Genomic DNA, 22,448 nt, shown 5'->3' on the forward strand with positions numbered 1-22,448 from the left:
CAGAGTCTGTGGTGGAAAGGAAGTCCAACACAAAGAGGGAAAGTCAGCGGAAGACCTGGGCCGCTATGTCACGTGACTGCCATCAGAGAAAGAGGACAGAATGATGACAGCCGAGGAAACAGGTTTTATGGCCTTTTTTCCCTCTTCCTGGACTACGATTTTCAAACGCAGCTGAGCGACCGTGGCACCGGGCAACACACGCACCTCTCCTAACAGTCAATACCTGATGGAAACGAAGCGAGCCCTGCCGGACCGTCAAGAAAAGCGGGTTCCATCTCCACTCTCCTGGCCGGGCATTGCTTTGGATAGATCTCCCTACTGCTGACCCCTAGCTGTGACTGGGCCACTGCCGTGGGTCCTTTCATCTTTCCTTTTCCCATTGGCTCACAATCCGACTTGATTTAACACACCAAGCTGTGCTCTGGCGATGAAGGATTATGGGACCCCACTTCTCCATTGATGTGGATGAGGCGTACATTTAAACGCCCAACAGTGGCGGGTGTGTGTTTATTTTTTTTGCAGCATCTCTAGATCTCCATTTGTTCCCTGAAAACTCAAAATGTCTATAGCCCTCTATTTAGAATTAAAGACAAGGGCGGGGGGAAAAATAAACAAAGGAGGGAAATTCTAATTTTGTATGTAAATACAGTATTTTACCTATTGGGACAATACAAAAAAAAAATCAATTCAGGCTGGATTTGACAATCTAAAGCCACACCCTTTATAACCAGAAGAAATAGATTTTATTTAAATTCAATCTGTCAAAGTACAAATGTTTTTGTACAACTCAAGTTGTTCTTTTTTGAAAACTTAAAAGGTAATAGTACATTTGATAAGCATCTCTCTGGATTTTTCTTGTTGGTTTCACATACTACAATACAAAGCCTGTTTAAAAGAACATATAGCAGAAATTCTAAAAGTGTGTAATTTGAAAAGTTACTTTCATAAAGAAGTTTTTTTCAACCTTTTGTCTTAAATATTTTTATAATGGGATAAATGCAAATAAAAATTTAAAGGTAAAGTACTACCCAACTAACCTTTTTTGTTGCTTTTTTTAAGTTTCAAAATGTTTATTGTAGTGTGCATATCCTTATCCTTTCCTATGGGATGATTATAACATTAACAGAAAAGCATGCATCGTTACATAAAAGATAAATACAGAAATCACCACGAATGCTGAACATTTTGGTGTTTCCATGTGTTACTCTTGTAGAACACGTCCTCAATTTTACCATACTTCAAAAATCGATTTTGGAAACTTGTTAAACTTAATGGTAGGTGTTGACAGAGTTCACAGAAATGGTTGAAGAAAATATTAATTTCTGTACAAGTGAGGCCTTGATGCTTTAAGCAGAGGTCACAGTTTCTATCAATATGATAAATATTCACTTTATTATTGTATAGATTGTGCATATGAAGTTACAGTCATGTTTTACTTGTAACACATCTAACAAGACAACATGGTAAGGGAGACCAAAGTTATATGTGTGCTTTGGAAGATGGTGCAGTAAGAGTGAATTTGTGAACATTTTCACATTCTGTGATCATCATAACGAATTATGCCAATGAGTTTTTCATGTGTTTTCTTTTTCTTCACCAACACAGTAAAAGTTTTCCTATTCATAGATGTGAGGTATTATTCAGCCATTTGAGATATTGTTTGAATAAGAGAATGATGTCTTACTGAAAATCGGACTTCAGATTTTAAGCTTTAGAGGTTCTCTTTTATTTTAGTTACGGTCCAGATAGTAGAGTACCTTTTTTCTCCCCCAAAATAGGAACTATTTTTAATTTCTCAGATTCTTAACTTAAAAAGTAGCAATGCTTTTTTAACCTTTCATACCTTGGCCACTGTTAATTTTCTTTAAATATTTTGAAGTAATGAGGCGACACTCAGAGAAGTAGATTTACCAGCTGTAAAGACAAATGCACTTAACACCTATATGTAATGCATGTTTAACATTGGCTTTGGCTTCACAAAGGAGAGCAATCACACCTACATATTAAAATGACACAAGAATTTTCATGTTTGATTTCTAATTGAAGGAAAGAACACGTTGTTTCCTCCTCTCTTCTTCCTGCTCTATTTCTTCAAATTATCCAGTTTTCTTCCCTTTGAGGAGATGGCTCTATGGTAGCTTCACCAACACAACACAAGCACCAGCTCTTCCAATGTTAACAGGGACTTCCTAACACAAAAAACAAAACAAGGGAAGACGGGATGTTTGAATGGATTCTGTGTTTAGCATAACAGAGCATATTGCAGTTGATGGATTCCTCAGCTGCTCTCGTCTGTCCTTCACTTTGCATAAAGACAAGGGAAAATGTCACCCAGGTTCAATGTGATAGAAAAAACACAGCCTTTACAATGATGTGATGGTGAGTAAATTTCACATCTCTGGTAATTTTTTCCACTTGAAAAATTACACCGGGCAATTCTTATGCTTCAAGGTTTGTGGTAGAAAAATGACAGCTAACAACACTTATCCTTTAAGGTTTTATTAGAGCTAAGTTCAAGGTAAAGAGATAATAAATGAAAATAATTTGGCATATAGTAGTTATAATTCCATTATGATGTGTTAGTTCTCTTTCACTCTTTCCAACATCACACAGTGAAACAGTGAAAAGCCAGGAATAGAATCTAGGACTCTTAGGTGCTGGTCTACAGTTTTTAGAAAAGTAAATTGCATCAGCTTGAAGTCATTTTGATTATTGCATTTGACCTAACTCCTTGTTTGCTAAATTCTTTTCTTCCATTTCTAGCTGGTCCCAAGCAGTGAAACTACCAACATGGCAGAATTTGAATGATTCCAAGGGTTCTAATGAATCTCTCTGTAGAAGAGATAGAAACCCACTGTCAGCTATAATTGCATTAATATATATTTTACAATAGTAACCAGCTCACTATGTAGAATACAGAGTAGCATGAAGTCAGTCAGTATAAGGGAAAGTGAAGTTAGATACAAAATACAAGGTTTGCCTCCATGATAATCGTGAAGAGTTAATCATATCTTCATTTTTATTAAGCCATAATTTAATTAACAAAACTCCATTAGATATTTTGGGATAAATTTAGATCTATCACTGAAAAAACTGTCAAAAGCATCTACTTTGCATTTAACATCCTTATCATTTCTGCTGTTAGATGCCCAGTACTCTTGAGAAGGGTTAATTCCAGTCTCTTAACTGGGCATTAAATTCCTTGAATGACTGATTAAAAGTTAGTTATGGAAGTTTATACAATCTCTATGAGGAGGAGATGGAAATATTTCTCTCCTTGGGCACCAGCTGATGAGAAAGGGCAGATATTGTGGATGGATATTGCTCTTTGGTTCTCAGGTCTTCACAGAATACATAGGAAGTTGGCTACATAAAAAAGCTCTTGAGCTATTGAATCTGATTCACTGTTCTGTGAAATACCTGATAACATAAGGTCAAGAGATTGCTCTGCTCCCGTCCATATAAGTGATGAGGGATCTTTAAGCTAAGGATCAATTAGATCCACTAGTCATTTTCTATAGCACGGACTACAAATTTCGCTGAAACAATCTGGTTAGACCCTGAAGAGGAAGAGAATAGAACAAATTCCCAACACATATAAATATACTTTACGTATACCAAAAGTGTTCCCATTTGAATAGGCGTAATAAGAGTACCTGTTTCCATTCATCTTTCTGCGCGTCATAGGACTCAACGGTATTCAAGTAAGAATGTCCGTCATATCCGCCGACCACAAAGAGTTTGTCGCCCAGAGCGCACACAGCAACAGCGTCTCGCGGGACACTCAGAGGCGCCACGGTGGACCACGAATCATGCTTTGGGTCATACCTTAAGGGGTTTAGGGACACAATTGAAAGGGGAAGTCCAGTAGTGTTAAAATTAAAAATAATAGGTTTTTATAAAATGTATACTTATCTAAGACAGGGAATTAAAATAGCTTATAAATATCAAGTGTAGTCTGACTAATAAATGTAAAAGATAAGCACATGACAAAATTCTCTTCAGCCCCCACAGGTCACTCGAAGCATAGCAAAAATGTATTCTCTTGCTAAAAGAGCACGCATTTGGTTGGTTGGTACTCAGAATCCCTATGAGGAGATTTCACTTATTAGCATCTTAACATTATGTGAAAAATGCCTGCTCTCTCATTATTCTTTCGTTTTTCTCTTATTCTCTGTGTAGCAATGTTATAGATCGAGATGTCTGGTTCTGTTTATATGAGAGCTCACATTGTAAGTCAATCTCAATATCATTGCTTTTTAGTTTTATAGAATGTTGTATTCTGGTCTTAATGCTATTTGCGGTTAGAGTGATCATAGTCTTATCATGTATTTTTTTTCCCTATTTATCTTTGCAGGAGCCTAGGATTTTTTCCATTTTGACCTGCAGTTAACTCTTTATACCCAATCCTTTCTCTAAACAAAATGAAAAGCAATTCAGTAAATAATGTTAAGTAAAATGTTCTCCATGAATTCTGCCCTAAAATGTAAAGCCTATGTTTTTCAAAACAACATAACTAAAATCTAAATGAAGTGAACAGTAAAAGAAAACTCATATAATTGTACATGGAAATACCCTCTGATTTCATATTGGCCTATTTGTAAAATCCAATACTAAAGAATTATTTTACAAAAGAGAATGAATTTATTAGCCTCTATGGATTTCCTTATATTTCTATTACCTCTCTTATTTATGTTTTAATCTCTTTAATGATACTTGAAATTATCGGATCCCAACTTCCATTTGAACTTGGCCTCATACCCAGTAATATTTTTAATACTGTCTGAGATCATCAATAATTAAGATAACCTCAATATCCAGTGCCTATTGGTGAGTATCACACAGCATATCGACTTAAATTCTGATGTTCTCATAAAACCCAAAACCAGAAAACCCACAGCTGTGTGCTTAGCTCAGCTGAGTCTTCAACACAATGGCTACTGTTGTCTCTGGGGCCACAGTCAGCACAAGAGGACACACATGTTTGAGTAGTCAGCCGGAGCTCATAAAAAGATATCCTTAGAGATTTGCAACCACAACTCAAGACTGTCATGCGTGTGCCTGATAATTAATACAAAAATGCAGCTAATGTTAATTTTATCCTGATACTGCATGATTAAAAAGAGGGGAATGTTGAATCTTCTGAAGAAAAAAGTTATAATATGGTTATTATCTGTAAAGAAACACAGGCGAAGTTATTAAAGAAAATATTAGTCACTACATCGCTTTCAAATTCAAATAGCATCATGTCTCTCCCTTTTTGTTTCTCTTTTGCTTGTCTATCTCTCCTTACTTTGGAGAGACATGTATAAATTATAAATATATTATAATGGAACTGAAATGGAGCCTGAAATAAGAGAATGAGTTATAAACTTATTCCTCCACTATGATAAATTAAGGATGATTTGCTTGACTTCTTTGCCTCCATTTCTTCATCCACATTATAGAAATAGTAATCCTTGACCTAACCAAGATAAGTTTATGTAATGATTTTACAAACATTTCATTTGAATGATTATCTTAATTGGATAAGATGCCTAAGGTACCGGGTAGATAGCTGATTCCACTTTGGATTGAGTTTCTACTGATAAGCCCATTTTACGTCTCTATAGGTCTAGAAGTTAAGTTGTAGAAAACTGAATTTTCTTGCAATTCTCGTACATAACAATGCAAATGAATTTTGCTTTATAGAGGTAGAATTGATAATTTTCAGCATGTAGAATTGATGACTCTCACACATTAAAGTCCTTATAGGACGTTAACTGCCTTTGCAACCATTAACAATGTTTTCATCCTACCTAATTGTCTATATGTTGTTTCTTCTAAGGCTCTGTTGAACTGGATTTAACATCTTATGGGTTACTTCATTAATTAATGAATCACATAAAATCTATGACATATTAATTTTATCTTTGTATGGAGGATAGACCACATGTTAAGCCCCCAAACAAGTCTGAATACAGTTAAAAAGGTTGAAAACATGCAATGTCTTTTCACAATGGAATTAAACTATAAATCAGCAGCAGAAGGGAAACTACAATATCTACAAATATATGGAGAGGAACAAACACATGTTTAAACCACTGATGGTTTTGGTTGTACTTTTCCCTATGCATTCATTTGTATGTTTACAAACTACAAATTCTACTTACTCCACTTACTCCATGAATTTCTTTTGAAGACACCATCACATAATGATCTCTGTCTTCTGAATTCTAGTGATTGTACTGGCTGTAAATTTGTCACTTGGTCTTACGATAATATTATCTTACTATTATGTTTGCACGTATATTTTCTATCTTGAAAGGGAATGTAAATGGTATCACTACCAAGTCATATGACTGACATTATTTTTAAGAAACTTATCATATTTTTTCCATTTAAATGAATGTTTCCCATTGAAAGAAATTACCTTTGGGAAATTAAACAATACAATGGACTCATTTTTCACAATATTATTAACACCTCCCTGAGGAAATTCCTTCTGTGCAATATGTGGTGGTATCCTTATCTTTTGATGATTGATTTGAATTTTCAAACAGTAAAGTCATTTTGATTTGAGCTGGTGAATAGGGTGAGTGATATCGCTTGGCATAAGATTTCTTTACTCTTATATCCCTTTTGTCTTATTACTTCATAGGTGACTATCAAACAATAAAACAGAATATTCTTTTCATATGTTTCTTTTGATGGCTCTGAAACACATAAGGAGGAGGATTTCTTCAGAATATTTTGAGACTAAAGGCAAGTGTGCAAGTTTAAAAAGGATTGATTCTCTGAAAAGATTAACACTTAGTTGGAAAACTACTTCTGGCAGTCTAAAAATATTTCTCATTTCTGAAATGAATAACCCAATAAATACATACATAAATAAAACAAAAACTTTTTACCGTTCCACACAGTCGGAGAGCCTGGAGCAATGGTTAGAAGCAGGGGCATCATGACCTCCAATAACATATAAGAATCCGTTGTATGTTGCGACTCCCACACCTCCACGTCTTTTGGACATTGGAGCACAGAGACTCCACTTGTTAGTGTGTGGGTCAAAGTATTCCATTGATTTGAGACAGGAACTTCCATCACGCCCACCGATAGCGTATAGCCTAGAAAAAAAAAGACACGCACATACATAATCTCCAATGTGAGCACAGAATGAACGTGAAAGAACCTTGCACAAAACGTTTTAGGTTTTTGACTATACGGGGTGGGGCCCAGAAATAAACCCTCCCATTTATGGTCAATTAATATTTGATAAAGAAGGTGAGAGCATGCAATGGAGCGAAGACAGTCTCTCCAATAAGTGCTGTTGGGAAAATTGAACAGGTACATGCAGAAATATGAAACTTGGCTGGTATCTTATACAAGAATAAACTCAAAATGGATAAAAGACTTAAGTCGTTGCAAAACTATAGAAATCCTAGAAGAAAACATAGGCAGGAAAATCTCAGATATCGCGAGTAGCAATACTTTTGCCAATATATCCCCTAGGGCAGGGGAAACTAGGAAAAAATAAACAAATGGGACTACATCACATTAAAAATCTTCTCCACAGCAAAGCGAACCATCAATGAAATGAAAAGGGAACCCACTGTGTGGGAGAACATATTTGCCAATGATACATCTGATAAGGGGTTAATCTCCAAAATATAAAAAGAACTCATACAACTCAACACTAGAAAGACAAACAACCCAATTAAAAAACTGGCAAACCATGTAAATAGACACTTCTCCAAAGAGGACATACAGAGGGCCCATAACAGATGAAAAGATGCTCAATGTCACTAATTTCAGAGAGATGCAAATTAAAACCACAAGGAAATACCACCTCACACCTGTCAGAATGGCCATCATCAATAAATCCACAAACAACACGTGCTAGCGAGGCTGTGGAGAAAAGGGAACCCTGGTTCACTCTTGGTGGGAATGCAGACTGGTGCAGCCGCTGTGGAAAACAGTGTGGAGTTCCTCAAAAAATTAAAAATGGAACTGCCTTTTGACCCAGGGATCCCGCTTCTGGGAATATATTCTAAGAATCTTGGAACACCAGTTTGAAAGACTATATGCACCCCGATGTTCATTACATTGTTCATTACAATAGCCAAGATCTGGAAACAGCCCAAGTGCCCATCAGTAGATGAGCGGATAAAAAAGCTGTGATACATTCACACAATGGGATGCTACTCATCCATAGAAAGAAGGAAATCTTACCTTTTGCGACAACATGGATGGGCCTGGAGATTATTAAGCTAAGGGAAATAAGCCACAGCGACAGAGGGGAGGGGGCTGGGGCCTGGGGGCTGGGTGGAGGTGGGAAAATGGGGACGTCCCTTGGCAAATGACGTACAGAGAAATATTGAAAACATCGGCAATGTTGGTCAGTTATACCTCATTAAAAGCTGGAAATGAGAAAAACGAAAAGGTAGGATGTTTTCAAGGACCACCTTCAGCAACCTTACAATTTATCTACGTTCAATGGCCTATCATTAGAATCCCTGTTGTTTTTCTGAGCTACTTTATTTAGTAAAAATAGACATTTGTCAGTAGGAATATGTTAACTTGAAAAATGACTAAGGGAATAGAATCGAACCTAGAAACCAATTTTTTTTTCTGAGAAACATATATTAGCTATGACATTTCTCCCATAAACTTGAAAAATGTCAATTCTTTCTAATAGCAATGCTTGTTAACCTAGTTTACATTTAATTCTGCATCAATAAAGAGGATAAACATTTTCTCGGCCCTACATCTACAACTGCCATTCATGTTCAGTTGTGAACAATAGCAAAGCAGCAAAACAAAATTAAAATAGTCAAATTGGATTATTTCGGCCTGTTCCGTAAAGATAGTAATTGGTAGGGGATTGTTACTGAATCACCTGATAATCTTCAGGTCAGGCAGAGATATTTTCAGCTCTCGGACACTGTAAGCTGAGGTGTCCCCTTAACTCTAGACATTTCTTACTTTTCTTGCATAAGGTGCTAAAAACTATCTGATGTCTGAATTTCCTATCATCCAAGTCCCTCCTATATGCTGGTCATCGTCTCCAAAGGCCTCTTGACAGAAAGCACACATCATTAAAAATCAGGCTTCTAACAACCTCTAACTGCACTGCGTTTTAAGATATTAGCTTTCTCTTACAGGCAAGCGATCAGGAAGAGGGAAAGATTCACAATGACGGGACTGTATACCATCCTAGTGTTGGGAACCCTAAATACTCAGGAGAGTGCGCGGTAAAGAACAAAAAAAAATTGCCCTATTACCGAGACAGGCCAAAGTTTTGCTAAGTCGAGAATAAGTTAAGCAAGGAATAAGTGCAAGTTTCTTGAGGGCAAAAGTGGGACTGGTATAAACGCAGAAGTGCTTCTCAAATTTCCTGTGCGCACAGCTCACTTGAGGACCTTGTTGAAATGCCCCTTCTGAGTCAGTAGGTCTAGGATTCCGCATTTCTAAATAGATCTCAGGTAATCCTGACGCTCGCAGTCTCAAGACCACACTTGAATAGTAAGGGACTACAGGATATTTAATTCAATGTTCATCTTAGACAACTATGGGGTTGGCCAAAAGTCTGTATGGTCTTTTCTGTGAAATAAAAGACACGTTTTTTATTTTCACCAATAACTTTATTGACTTAGATATTTTGAGCATGTCGGCTCTCTCCTGCTATTGGCTTCTAGTGGGAAGAAGCCAGGGAGGCTGCTAACCATCTTCCAGTGCATAAGACAGCCCCACAGCAAAGAATTATTTGGCCAAAATGTCAACAGTACGAGCAAACTTCACACACCTCTTTGACACGTTCTATCCGTCACAGCACCTTCTCCATACACTGCACACATCTTTTTTTGCGTTTCAGTTGCATTCTTACCTTTCTTGAAATAATAAAGCATGATAGGCCGAAAATGTTGCGTATCTTCTTCCAGCTTCATATTCAAATAGCTGCACAAAAATCCCCCAATTTTTATAAGTTTTTTTTTTTTTTTAATGCACGCTGATACGGCAGCTGTCCCAATACAATCTAGCAAAACTGTTTCAAGTGAAGTAAAAACAACTGAGTGCTACTGGAGCCATCATATGGAGAAAAGGTAACAAGACATTTTGGCCAACCCAATACTTGCATCACGATGAAGGGAGGGTTCCAATAAAGGCCTTTTATGACGGATAACTGGGGTATTGTGGCCACTGGGAATGCTTATCGGTTGATGGCTCACACCGCTCAAGTCCTAAGAAGAAAGCCCATGCACGTTTTGCTTTACTCACTTGTTGTTTAATGCAACAACACCCACTGTGCTTCTGGGGGTTGACATACTGGCCACGTAATTCCACTGACGCCCCTCCGGATCCCATCTTTCTACGGTATTCAGATAGCTCCATCCGTCATGACCGCCAACAGCATACATTGGTCCTTCCAGCGTGGCTACACCTAAAGGGTGAACAACCTCATGAGCATGCACCTAGGTATGACGCTTATAATCGATATTCTTTCATTGTGCAAACAACTAACTGCTTAAAATTTGTTTTGGTTTTTTTTTTAAAGATTTTATTTTATTTTTAGAGAGAGGGGGAGGGAGGGAGGAAGAAAGAAAGAGAGGGAAACAAACATTGATGCAAGAGAGATGTTGCCAACTGGGGACCTGGCCCGCATCCCAGGCATGCGCCCTGATTGGGAATCGAACTGGTGACCCTTTGGTTCACAGGCCGGGACTCAATCCATTGAGCCATGCCAGCCAAGGCTATTTTTGTTTGTTACATGATTTTGTGTGCACATGGATAATTTACTGATCTTGATATGAAGCTCAATAAGGTCTTTTATCCCTAGGAAATTTTTAGGCATGGTTACCATTAGTATGGGAGGGTATCATCGTTGTAGAACTTAAGTCAAAAGAGGTAGTGGAACACGCCATATCTGGGGATGTGATAGAAAAGGGAAGCTGATTTTTTGAATTTTTTAAAAGATCTTATTTATTTATTTTTAGACAGAGGGGAAGGGAGGGAGAAAGAGAGGGAAACAGCCATGTGTGGTTGCCTCTTGCATGCCCCCTGCTGGGGACCTGGCCCACAACCCAGGCCTGTGCCCTGACCGGGAATCGAACCGGCGACCCTTTGATTTGCAGGCCGGCACTCAACCCACTGAGCCACACCAGCTAGGACAGGAAACTGATTTTTTTTCTGGCATAAGTTCAGTGCCATTTTTTTTTAATTTAAGAGGTAGGTGAGATATGATGTGGAATCTTAGATAAATCTTAGTAGGCTAACTGTGGTAGGTCTTCCTAATCTGTGCTCTTCCACTGATAAAAAAAAAATTCTCATCAGATAACTAAATAGACAGGGTTTTTGAGGAATAATTAGAAATTTGTTTTATTAGATACTATAAATATCCCCTTTCTAACTGCTTGTCGTCTGCTCCAGAAATGCATGTAATTTTTACCTCTCTACTAATGTCAACAGATTTAAAAACTTGCTCTGATTTCTCTGTGAGATATACTTTCTAATCTGTGTCTAGGAATTACTGACACAACTGAGCTGAAGACAGAATTAATAAATCTACCATTTACCACTTGACATAGATCGTTTATGAGATAATTTGGGGCAAATGGTACCAGACCTAGATCTGCTACTTTTTAGCTGGGTAACACTGAATTCTTAGAAAAGGGAAATTGTTCTGTTTGCTTTAAACAAACTCTTTAACATTGCAAATGTATGAAGCGTAGCATGAATAAAGAAGTCCCCCGACAGATATTCAGGAGAATCAATTTTCCCCACTGTTCCAGAAGTTTCTACTCCACCTTTCTGAAAGTTCTTTGGAACCTCTGGCTTACATATAACTTAGAGCTGTGCTGGACAACAATGTTTGCCCCCAAATACCCCCGCCTTTGATGTGCATCAGAAAGCTTTTTGCACAAATCTAGATTTGTCTATTAGAAGGAGGGACGTGATTCATCTAACTGGAAACAAGGTCTCTGCATTATGAAATGCTCTTTTCACTAAACTGAGTTTAGAAGATATCTCTGTTACAGTTTTGTGTTCCTTGAGAATATAATCCTTCTAAACATTTTCTATCCTTCGTAAAGTGGGACCCCTTTAAAATACCAGTGGAACAGGTACGTAGGATTAACAAGTAAGACGTCTGAAAAAAGAACACAGGTTTAAAGGCTTCAGCCATTTGCTTAAGCTTTTCAGCATTTTGGAGACATTTTGACTAAGGGATTTGCTGCATCCCAATGGCGTGCAGCTGAAATTAATTCCTCAATAGCTCTACTAACTATACAATCCTCATCCACTCATAGAACATGACGCTCTTACCTAAGCCGTGCCTATGGGTCGACATGGGAGGCATCACAGTCCAGATTTTTCCAACTGGATTAAAACATTCCACAGTGTTCAAAGTTTTTAAGCCGTCTCTGCCCCCCACGACATAGAGCTTATTATCAATAACTGCAACTCCAAACTGAAGCCTACGGCCACTCATGGTACCAATATGAAGCCAGCTATTGGTCCTGAGGTCGTATTTTTCGATTGTAGTGGTACCTGTTAGAGGAATGTTGAACAATGATAAAAACCAATTGTATAAAAGATTAATTGGCATCGTTTACATCATATTTGCATACATATTTTTCTTGGCATCAGATTACATATAGCACATATATTCACCCCGCATCTCGTATTTGCATATATGAACATGTGTGACTGGTAATTCTGTATTTTGAATTCTGAAGAGTTCTTCAGCCAATTTGCCCATCTCCGCTATTGCTCCAACAAATCAAAATGTAAATTCTCTAGCTAGGTTTTAAGTATGGCAGCTTTAGATTTAATGGAACACTAACATTTTTTTACTTATCTTTCTCCTAAGGACTCACTATATAATTTTTCTGTGTAAATTATGCTTCTGCCATAAAACATTATATATATTTTTTCTCAATTCATTTCTAAGCTCCCAGTCAATCCTCATGTATGACTCATTCAAGAGGGAACAAAACCATCCAAATTTTGTAGTATTGTTGGGAACAGGATAGTTCCTGTAGTTGTGAATATATCTGATTCAGTGACTTCCTCCATCTATTTTTAAAATAATTTAAAAATGACCGTAGTAGACTTTAATGTGTCCTTTGTTATACTGTCTCTCAGAATTCATTGTGTTTAATAAACAAAATGTTACTGAATACCTTGTATGTGCAATAGCCCAAAGTTTACCATTTGACAATTTTTAACTTTTTACTCTGTTTTATACAACTTTCTTTGGATTCTTTTAATGTTTGTCATAGAGGTTATAGTTAGCCCAAGCCACTTGTGTGATATCTATTTTTAACAAGTAATTCCAAGTCAATTGTATGAGTCAGAGAGGAAATTAAAGACTGAGGAAGTATTGTATTTCCGAAATACCAAAAGGTGAAAGTTCAAAAAGTATCTTTAGAAAAAGATAAATGAAACAAGACACTATAAGAAAAGGCATATAAAATAAAGTTATAGTTTTGTGAAATAATGAGAACTGATTTTTTTTAGTTGTAATATCGATTTATACAGATAAATGCTACCCCCTTAATATTTTTGCTGTACTTAATTATTTTCCTTTTCTTTCTTTCTTTTTTCTGTTCCCAAGTGCTCATCCTGATTTTTCAATAGATTCTGACACCTGCAAAGACAGGGGTCAATTTCTTGTTGTCATTCCTCTTTCCTCTAAAAGAGTGGAAGTATAGCAAAGAGGGACATAGAATTTGAGCGGGAATTCCATTTCCTGCCATTTTTATGTATTTGGCTTTGAGTTGCCTGTTTAACCATAAAGAGCCTTCGTTTCCTCATCTGCAAAATGGGAGCAATAGACACTCTCTCGTAGCTTGATTGTGAGCATTAGAAACAATGCTTGCAAAATCCCAGTCAAGGATCAAATACTCAAAAACAGCAGTTCTCACTGTTACTGTGGTGGTCTGCAGCTCCCAGAGAGCCTCGTATGTCTCCATCCACTAGATACTTAGCCAATCTCAAAATGTAAGTATCAAACCATGGCCAAAGAATCACGGGATTGTAGGCATGCATCTCACTCATTTTGAGAAACTTATATATATTACTACTTACTACTATGCATTTTTTAAAATTTTGGTATAGTTGGTATACTATATTACATTAGCTATATTCGTTTCAGGTGTACAATATAGAGATTAAACTTTTCTATACCCTACAATGTGATCGCCACAATAAGTCTAGTAACCGTCTGTCACTCTGTAAACTTATCACAATACATTGACTATATTCTCCCTCACTGTCTTCACCTTTTACCCTACTAGTGCCCTCCTCTCTGGTGACTATCTCTTTGGTCTCTGTTTTTATCAGCATTTTTTTTGTTTTGCTTTGTTGGAGCATTTGTTCGGGAGATTTTTTAGTTCCACATATAAGTGAAACCATAGAGTACTTGTCTTTTTCTGTCTGATTTGTTATCATTTTTGTAACACATTCACTTATGCAATGTTAACTTCAGCAGGAACCTGTAAAAGTAAAGAAACAAAAAAACCCATAAAAACCAAACAGATAAACCCAAAATTTTCCATTTCTCACTTTGTAGGTTAGGCTTTTTTAAAAAAAATCAGAAACTAAGGATAACTATGCTTGCATGTTGTATTTAGTCCTTTTTTTATTTTAAATATGAAACGAGACACATGTTAAAAGGCTGTTATCATTCATTCTATTCAACAAAATGCAATAAAATATCAAGTTGCCAGACTTGAAATTAATTATAGGACCTCACTGTATTTATTTTCTGAAGAACATTAGTTCTGTGAAGATACTCTAGTACTTTGGAAATAATTACATTTTTAAACTCATGTTTTATAGTTTTAAGATTAATTGGCATATATCTTATAAAGTTTTCCAATTTCCAGTTGCACATGTCAGAAACAAATCAGTTTTACTAACACAGAACTTTGACTCTTGCATCATTTTCTGCAGTTGTCAAATGACATTTTTATGTGTAATTTGGCAAATTTTAAGTGGACCGGTTTGATTTCCTATCCAGTGAACTCTTAGTTACAGACGCCTTGCCTTATTGTTTTGGCAACATAAGGGGCTACACAGACTGAGAAATAGTGTAAAAAAGGTAGAGCTATAGAAAAATTTGTTCTAAGAAGGGTGCAGCGTAGTATATAGGCTTTAGAAACTGTTCCCTACTCCATTTGATAAAATTCTTATGTAAAACCACTACTTTATTCCAGGTGTGAATTTCTGATCTTGTTATCAAAAATTCAAGGTTCTTTTCAACTGGTCTTTGAGCCTCTATCAAAAAATTGATAGCAATGAGTTAGGTGCCGATATTCTATTTCTGTCACAAAACAAACTTGGAGGACCTTGACCCTTCTTCTTCTCTTTTTTTTTTAAAGATTTTATTTATTTATTTTTAGAGAGAGGAGAAAGAAGGGAGAGAGAGGGAGAGAAACATCCCTGTGTGGTTGCCTCTTGCGTGCCCCGTACTGGGGACTTGGTCTGCAACCCAGGCCTGCGCCCTGACTGGGAATCGAACTGGTGACCCTTTGGTTTGCAGGCTGGCACTCAGTCCATGGAGCCACAACAGCCAGGGCTCGGCCCTTCTTTTTATAATAAACCTTAGACAGGTTTTCCCTGAAAATATCTTATATTGCAAAGTGAATATTCAAAATTAAAAAATCTTCTGCCATAAAATTACCTCTTGATAGCTTGGCCAACACCAGTTAAAAGGTTATATCCCATAAGGTAAGAAAAAAGGGTGACAAAATTACTGTACCCTATTTATGCAAATTAGCTTTAGAAGCATACATTTAAATATGGCTTTAATATACTACCCTCCTCATTTCAAAGAGGATGAGAATTCATACCTATTCTTTGAATGATACTTTCTAAATTAATTTGTTTGTTACCTTTCATGGAGTCCATGCCTCCCACAGCGTAAAGCGCCCCCACAGTTGATTTTCTGGGCTTCGTCCGAGGGCTCTGCATCATGGGCCTTCTCTCAGGTAAGAGATGATACTTCATGGCTTCTATCAGGAGTTTCTGACACTGAAGATCAGCGCGAAACATGGCGCTGTTTTCTAGATCTGCCAGTAACTGTGAAGTAATGATACATGGAGTATGGAGTGAGGAGCTCACCAGTAGGAAGGACACATTTTTGTTTCTATAACTTTGGAGAAAATACATGCTAATTTAAATGTAGAAATGTTATTATTTAATATTTTAACTTATTAGTAATATACTTTATGTTTATGTACAGCATGTGGCTAGAGAAGCAGTCGCGTTTTTGGTGGATGTAGAGGAGATGCTCCTGACATGCCCAGTGAAAATAAAATAATATCACCGCTAAGGGGCTGCATCTTGATTGGCAAATCACTCCTGGGAAGTATTGCAAATGTAGGTCTCTTTTTTTTTACAACTTTGTAGGTATATGTGGACATCAGTAAAGCACTTGCGTTAGTGGTACCAACATATCAGCGCTAAGAGACAACTAATCCTTTCTAACCTTTACTCCCTGGTGGTCAATGAGACGCTATGGAATGGGGAAAGAACTACGTAAAGCTTTTTTCCTACGATGAGCTGCCAAGTTAAGCATTTGTTTCAGAACTTTGTCAAGGGTCACTTAGACTGAGTTCTTGGAGTGCTGGGTCTACTGCGTCACAGGGAGGCAGAGCCAGCAGCTGGCTCTCACTCCACCTGCCACGTCCGATAGGTCACTGCTCTGCGTTGGCCTCAGAGACCCCAGCCATTTCCTTAAAATAGGTTTGAACATCAGGTTATATTGTTGTTGTGTTTTGTTCCCCAAAAAGATTCTTCAGAGATTCATGACCATTTAAAAAGACATTTGATTTCTAGAATATTTGCTGAAGTCTCTTGTAAAATTGTTCTGGGAGTTTCTGTTCTGTACGCCATCGGGGGTGGGAGGCCAAGGTGCCATGGGCTGTGTGTTTGGGCTGGAAATTTCCCCTCATTCTACTGAAGTCAGAGAAGTTCAAACTAAGCATTTTCCCAAAAGAATGTCGTGTAGACTTAAGGCATCGCAAAGTTAAAGGTATCTGAGCTTCCTTAAGAGTGCATCTTAAATGTTTGCATGTCATAAAATCATCTGGGGAACTTGTTAAAACACAGAGTCCTCAGCATGACCCCCAGAAATGATTTCACTTGGTCTGCGGCGGAAAGAGACTGAGCGTCTGACAAGTTCGCGGGCAGCGCTATGCTGCCTGGCCCGGCCCATCTGGGGAATTCTCTGCCTTAGAGAACCTGAGAAATCAAACTGAGCATCTCACAGATATATACGCATTCACACAAACACATACAATTGCTACAGTTGAAGCTTGGGTCTGAAATGACATACAGACATTAATAGTTTCTCTTCTTGATGTTACTCTGGCCTTGCCCTTGGCTTGGACGCCACTGCTAGAGAGGCTGCCGTCTAAGCTCACTAAACTTCACACACTAACCTTCAGCGAATTGGGTCAATCCTGCATCTCATCCATGGGTGTTTGTTTTAGAATCATTTTTACTATAATCCTTCAGCATCCATGACGGCGATGCCATTAGAATGACGCTTTGGCAGCCACGGGTGTCCAACCCACGGCCCGCGGGCTGCATGCGGCCCAGGATGGCTGTGAATGCGGCCCAACACAGCATCGTACACTTACTTAACACACGATAACGTTTGTTGGTGATTACGTGACACAACGTGTTTAACGTGTGGCCCAAGACAACTCTTCTTCTTCCAGCGTGGCCCAGAGACGGCCAAAGGTTAGACACCCCTTGCTTTAGTGCATCTGAAACTACTATAGCATGTTTTCAATCACAATAGCTAATTACCCAGGTTAGTAGCTATTATCCAGATTCTAACTCCCTTCTAAAGTCTCCTCTTTTACTGATTATTATCACCTTGCCTGGAAAGGGGGCGGGGAAAGACAAAGTGAGAATTTCCTGGTGAGAGGAAACTGAAACTAACGAGTGTGCTAAAGATGGGGATTCTCTGTAATTTTCTCATCTCTGTTTCCTTTCTCTTTACCCTTCATATTGCTAATAGAAGGCTGGATATATTCTTCTGCAAAACAAATCCCGTACACTTTGCGTTCCCAGAAACCCTCCGAATACAAGACAATGGGGACGGGCCCAACGCGTAACGGTAACGACACGGCCGGCAGCTTTCCGTACCTGCGGCGGCAGTAAGGGCAGCCTGATGTACGAGAGCAGCGTGGCGAGCTCTTGCTGCCTGGACTGCACATCATGCCCCACCCACTGCATCAGAGCGTGGAAAATGGTTTCTTCGTCGGGTACGTTAATGTCGTCGCTGCACAGAAGCTTGGAGATTTCATTAGCCGGCAGCAGGAGGAATTCTTGGTTCTTTATGACCTCGATGAAGTGCTCCTAGAAAGGAAAGGTCATCTGCTGACACTTTGTTCCTTTAGAAACTTAACAAAATAAGCATATCAAAGATTTTCCCGTTGCTAAACTTCACGATAGGCCAGAGGGACAGATAGACGCATTTACAACAAATAGGTGCTATTGTTGCCTATGGCGAGGGGCATGGGGAAGCCTTCTGAAGCAGAAAAGCCAAATAATTTTGACTGGAAATTATTTAAGAACCCAAGGAAAGGCCTTAATTACTTCAGAGCTCCTGTGGATAGTGCGCAAGCTGATATGAGCGCTTATCTCTCTGAGCTGTTGCAGGCGACAGTATATAACTCCAGAAATGCCCGATGTCACGTTGGTCTTTAGCCACACATCTCAAGATAAAAGCTGAAAAACTTCAGGTTGTAGGTTTTCTTTTTTTTTTTTAACCTCTACTGGAAGATATGTTTATTGAGTTTAGACAGGGAGGAAAGGGGGTGGGGAGAGAGAGAGAGAGAGAGAGAGAGAGAGAGACATTGATGTGAGAGAGAAACATCAATCGGTTGCCTCCTGGAAGTGCCCTGACTGGGAATCAAACCCACAACCTTTTGGTGTATTAGATGATGCTTTAACCAACTGAGCCACCCGGCCAGGGCAAGTTATAGGTTCCTTGAATGCCTAAGACAGGTAGCACTCGCTGTACATGTAGAGAACAACATACTGAATTTCTTTTCTTAAAATTTTCAAACAATATTTTTATGCTAGTATAGTACTGCTTTTTCCTCCATTCCCACCTCCATACTAAATTTCTTTGAGATAGAAAAAAAAAAAAGCGTGATGCAAAACACTTTTCTCTTATGGAAAAGTGTGGTCTTCTGTTAACCAAGGCAAGGGTGCCTGTAATGATGGATAAAAATCTACAGTTTCAGAGTAATTGGAAAGGGTCTTCAATGGATTTTTTGGGGGGTGGTATGGGGTTATCTTTCAATTTTTACATATGATACCTCAATTTTCCCTTCGGTCAGTGTGTTGCCTTGTATTTTATCAAGCATCAAATTTCAGACAGCTGTGTTTTAATTATTTTGTTCACTGAAACGCCACTGTATTTTTCTTTTGATTTATAATGTTATATATTTTTCTTTGGCAACACAATGATCATTTACAACATTATTTTATAGTAAATATCTCAATTTTTAAACACAAAGAAAAATGTTTCTCAAATGAAGAGAAACGTGCCTAGTTGGTCATTTATGTTGTACAATAGAGATATTCTGGAAGCGGCTGAATAACTAGGAGGTCTGGATAAATCGTATCAGTTTCTCATCTCCACCCTGCCTTTAGTCGTTGTAGAACTGAGTTAGACTGATAGCCATTATCCATATAACTTTAATCACATGTGACAGACCCATCAGGAAGATCTGATACCATAAATTCCAAGTTAACTTGCCTATTTAGACAAACTGCCCTCTTGTGATGAAGGCACGTGACTGAGAGAGCACTGAGGTTCTTACTGCAGCTGATGTCCCTGGCTGAAAAGCCTCTAACCTATTGCAAAATAATGGAGCTAGCCTGACGAATAATAATACATCACACATGAATAGCACTACACTCACCAGAGTTCTTTCAAAATTATCGTCATCACTAATGCGGTCTTATGGGAAGTGGAATTATTCTGATTTTAAAGATTTTATTTATTTATTTTTAGAGAGGGGAAGGGAGGGAGAAAGAGGGAGAGAAACATCCATGCGTGGTTGTCTCTTGCACGCCCCCTGCTGGGGACCTGGCCCGCCACCCAGGCATGTGTCCTGACTGAGAATCGTACCAGCGACCCTTTGGTTTGCAGGCTGGCACTCAATCCACTGAGCCACGCCAGCCAGGGTGGAAGAGGAATTATTCTTATAGGAAAATGGGCTATGTCAATTGTTCAGTCTCCTGTGCAGTAAATGGCAAAGTACAGGCCTATCTTGGATCTATTGCGGGTTCAATTCCAGGCCACCACGATGAAGTGAATACCGCAATAAAGTGAGTTGTACACATTTTTTGGTTTCCTAGTGTGTATAAAAGTTATGTTAAGCCATCCTATAGTTTATTAAGTATGCAAAAGCATTGTCTAGAGAAACAATGAATATACCTTCATCAACATATGTCATTGCTAAAAAATGCTAATCATCATCTAAGCCTTCAATGAGACATAGTTTGCTGTGTATAATGTGCTCATGTGTATAATGCATACCTCCATTTTGGGCCCAAACTTTCAGGAAAAAAAATATTTTTAAATTAATTTTTAATTTGTTAATCCAATCATTTCTTTATATTTAGATGTTTTTTGTATTATAAAGGAATTTTTGCATTTATTTTTGAACATATTATGGTACAAGAAATTTTATGTAACAAATAATTACAAAACACAAGAACAGATACAGGGTATTTCAAGTCCTACCCATGTATCATGTTCATCCTTATTTTTCCTTCAAAAATTTGGGCAAAAAAAGTGTGCGTTATACACGGCAAAATATGGTATGTTTTCTAGCGGAGCGTCTTGCCTCCATGTGAGCGGCTTAAAATCTTAAAATAAGAAAACAGTATGTTCACCAAGAGGAGGTTCCATCTCAAGAAACCACTGTCTCTGTTCATGCACAACAAGTAACTCCTCTTCCATCACGGTTTTATCATGAGATCCGTGCAGTGCAGTCCTATCTTCAGGACCCACTGCTAATTCCAATTCTCCTGCTATTTCCACCTCATCCTCAGTTACTTCCTCCACTGAAGTCTTGAGCCCCTCAAAACCATCCATGAGGGTTGGAATGAACTGCTTCCAAACTCTTATTTTGGTATTTTGACTTCTCCCCATGAATCAGCCCATGTGTAAAACCTACTCAATGGCTAATGTGGGTCCTATACAGTCGATCAAATTGCAGTGTGCATTTGAGAAAGTTAAGAAATGACTGAAGTGATTTATATGATGGTCATATTTAAATATAATCAGAAGTGAGATTTTTTGATAGACTTTCTTATGGTTTCAGAGTGGCTGCGCGATGAGACTATTGAAAATAGCCTGGCAATATAGTAAATTAGTGTAAATAAAAAAAATGTAGTGGTTAAAATTATCTAGACATGGCATTGCAATACCCAGTACTATAAAGAAATATTTAGTTAAGTTAAAGGTTAATTTTAAATTGTTTTACTTCAGAATTCTTTTGCTCCTAACTTCAAGGTAAATACTTTCTCTTATGTACCTTCTCAAGAGTATTTTTTTTTTTTTGTTCTTTTGGTTTGGTATTCATTTTCTCAAACATTGTTCTAAAACTTATCAAATCAATGTATCATACTTGCTGAATTTCTCATCAATGCAGACTACTACTTATATGATTATGGTGGTTAATATTATGCATCAACTTGACTGAGTTATGGACTGTCCAGACTTTTGGCCAAACATAATTCTGGATGTTTCTATGGGGGTGTTTGTGGGTGAGGCCTTCACACATTAGGGAGTCATCTGTTTTATATAGTCTATGATTCAAACAACAGTAATTAAATCGCTGAAATGATTTGCATTTTATACTATCAATACGGTATTACAAAAGCATTATTATAACAAGAACTTTACCGATTTCACTGCATATATAATAGATACTAAAATAACTAAAGAGGGGGGATTTAAGGAAGACAACAATACTGCATTTTTATGTACATCCTGCTTTAAAGCTCTGTTTCAGTGACATAATAGGAAAAGGAAGAGAAGTTAATTTTGAGCAACCAAAAAAAAAAATAATTCAAGCTGTTTACCAGCATGTGTTTTGTCTGCAAAAGTAAGATACCAGACAGGAAACTGTTAATCCTTAGTTCAAGAATTTAAGTAATTTAACAGGAAGTTTTCATGTTTGGCTTTTATGGTGGGATTGACCTTTAACCTACATAACTGCTGATAGTATAGATTATATGGCATTTTGTTTAGGATATAGTAATATAAATAGCATAACTAAATGACATGTGTTAAAAAACCAATCCATTATAACATGATTCTCCACATAATGGCATTGTTTCAAACTTCAAATTTTCAACATTGACCAAGGCTGGAAAGAAGGAGGAGGAAGTTTTACAACAAATTTTTAGAGAATTCAAATATTAAGCCT

The 22,448-nt window shown here is 37.7% G+C and overlaps 1 protein-coding gene across 1 annotated transcript in view; it reads right to left on the minus strand.

Moving 5' to 3' along the window:
* Positions 1-2,112: 2,112 nt before the first annotated feature.
* The window catches only part of KLHL4 (kelch like family member 4), a 49,677-nt gene continuing 29,341 nt past the window's right edge, over positions 2,113-22,448 (minus strand). Inside the window, exons 6-12 of the mRNA XM_054566641.1 lie at positions 18,139-18,351; positions 15,873-16,059; positions 12,298-12,522; positions 10,255-10,417; positions 6,891-7,103; positions 3,657-3,828; positions 2,113-2,189 (exon numbers count right to left, since the gene is read on the minus strand). Coding sequence (XP_054422616.1) covers positions 2,130-2,189; positions 3,657-3,828; positions 6,891-7,103; positions 10,255-10,417; positions 12,298-12,522; positions 15,873-16,059; positions 18,139-18,351 — 1,233 coding nt within the window. The 3' untranslated portion in view covers positions 2,113-2,129. The remainder of the gene's footprint in view (positions 2,190-3,656; positions 3,829-6,890; positions 7,104-10,254; positions 10,418-12,297; positions 12,523-15,872; positions 16,060-18,138; positions 18,352-22,448) is intronic.

The sequence above is a fragment of the Pteronotus mesoamericanus genome, unplaced genomic scaffold (genome assembly GCF_021234165.1).
Source record: "Pteronotus mesoamericanus isolate MK-2021 breed Mesoamerican mustached bat unplaced genomic scaffold, CSHL_Meso_final contig_177, whole genome shotgun sequence".
Classification (NCBI taxonomy): Eukaryota; Metazoa; Chordata; class Mammalia; order Chiroptera; family Mormoopidae; genus Pteronotus; species Pteronotus mesoamericanus.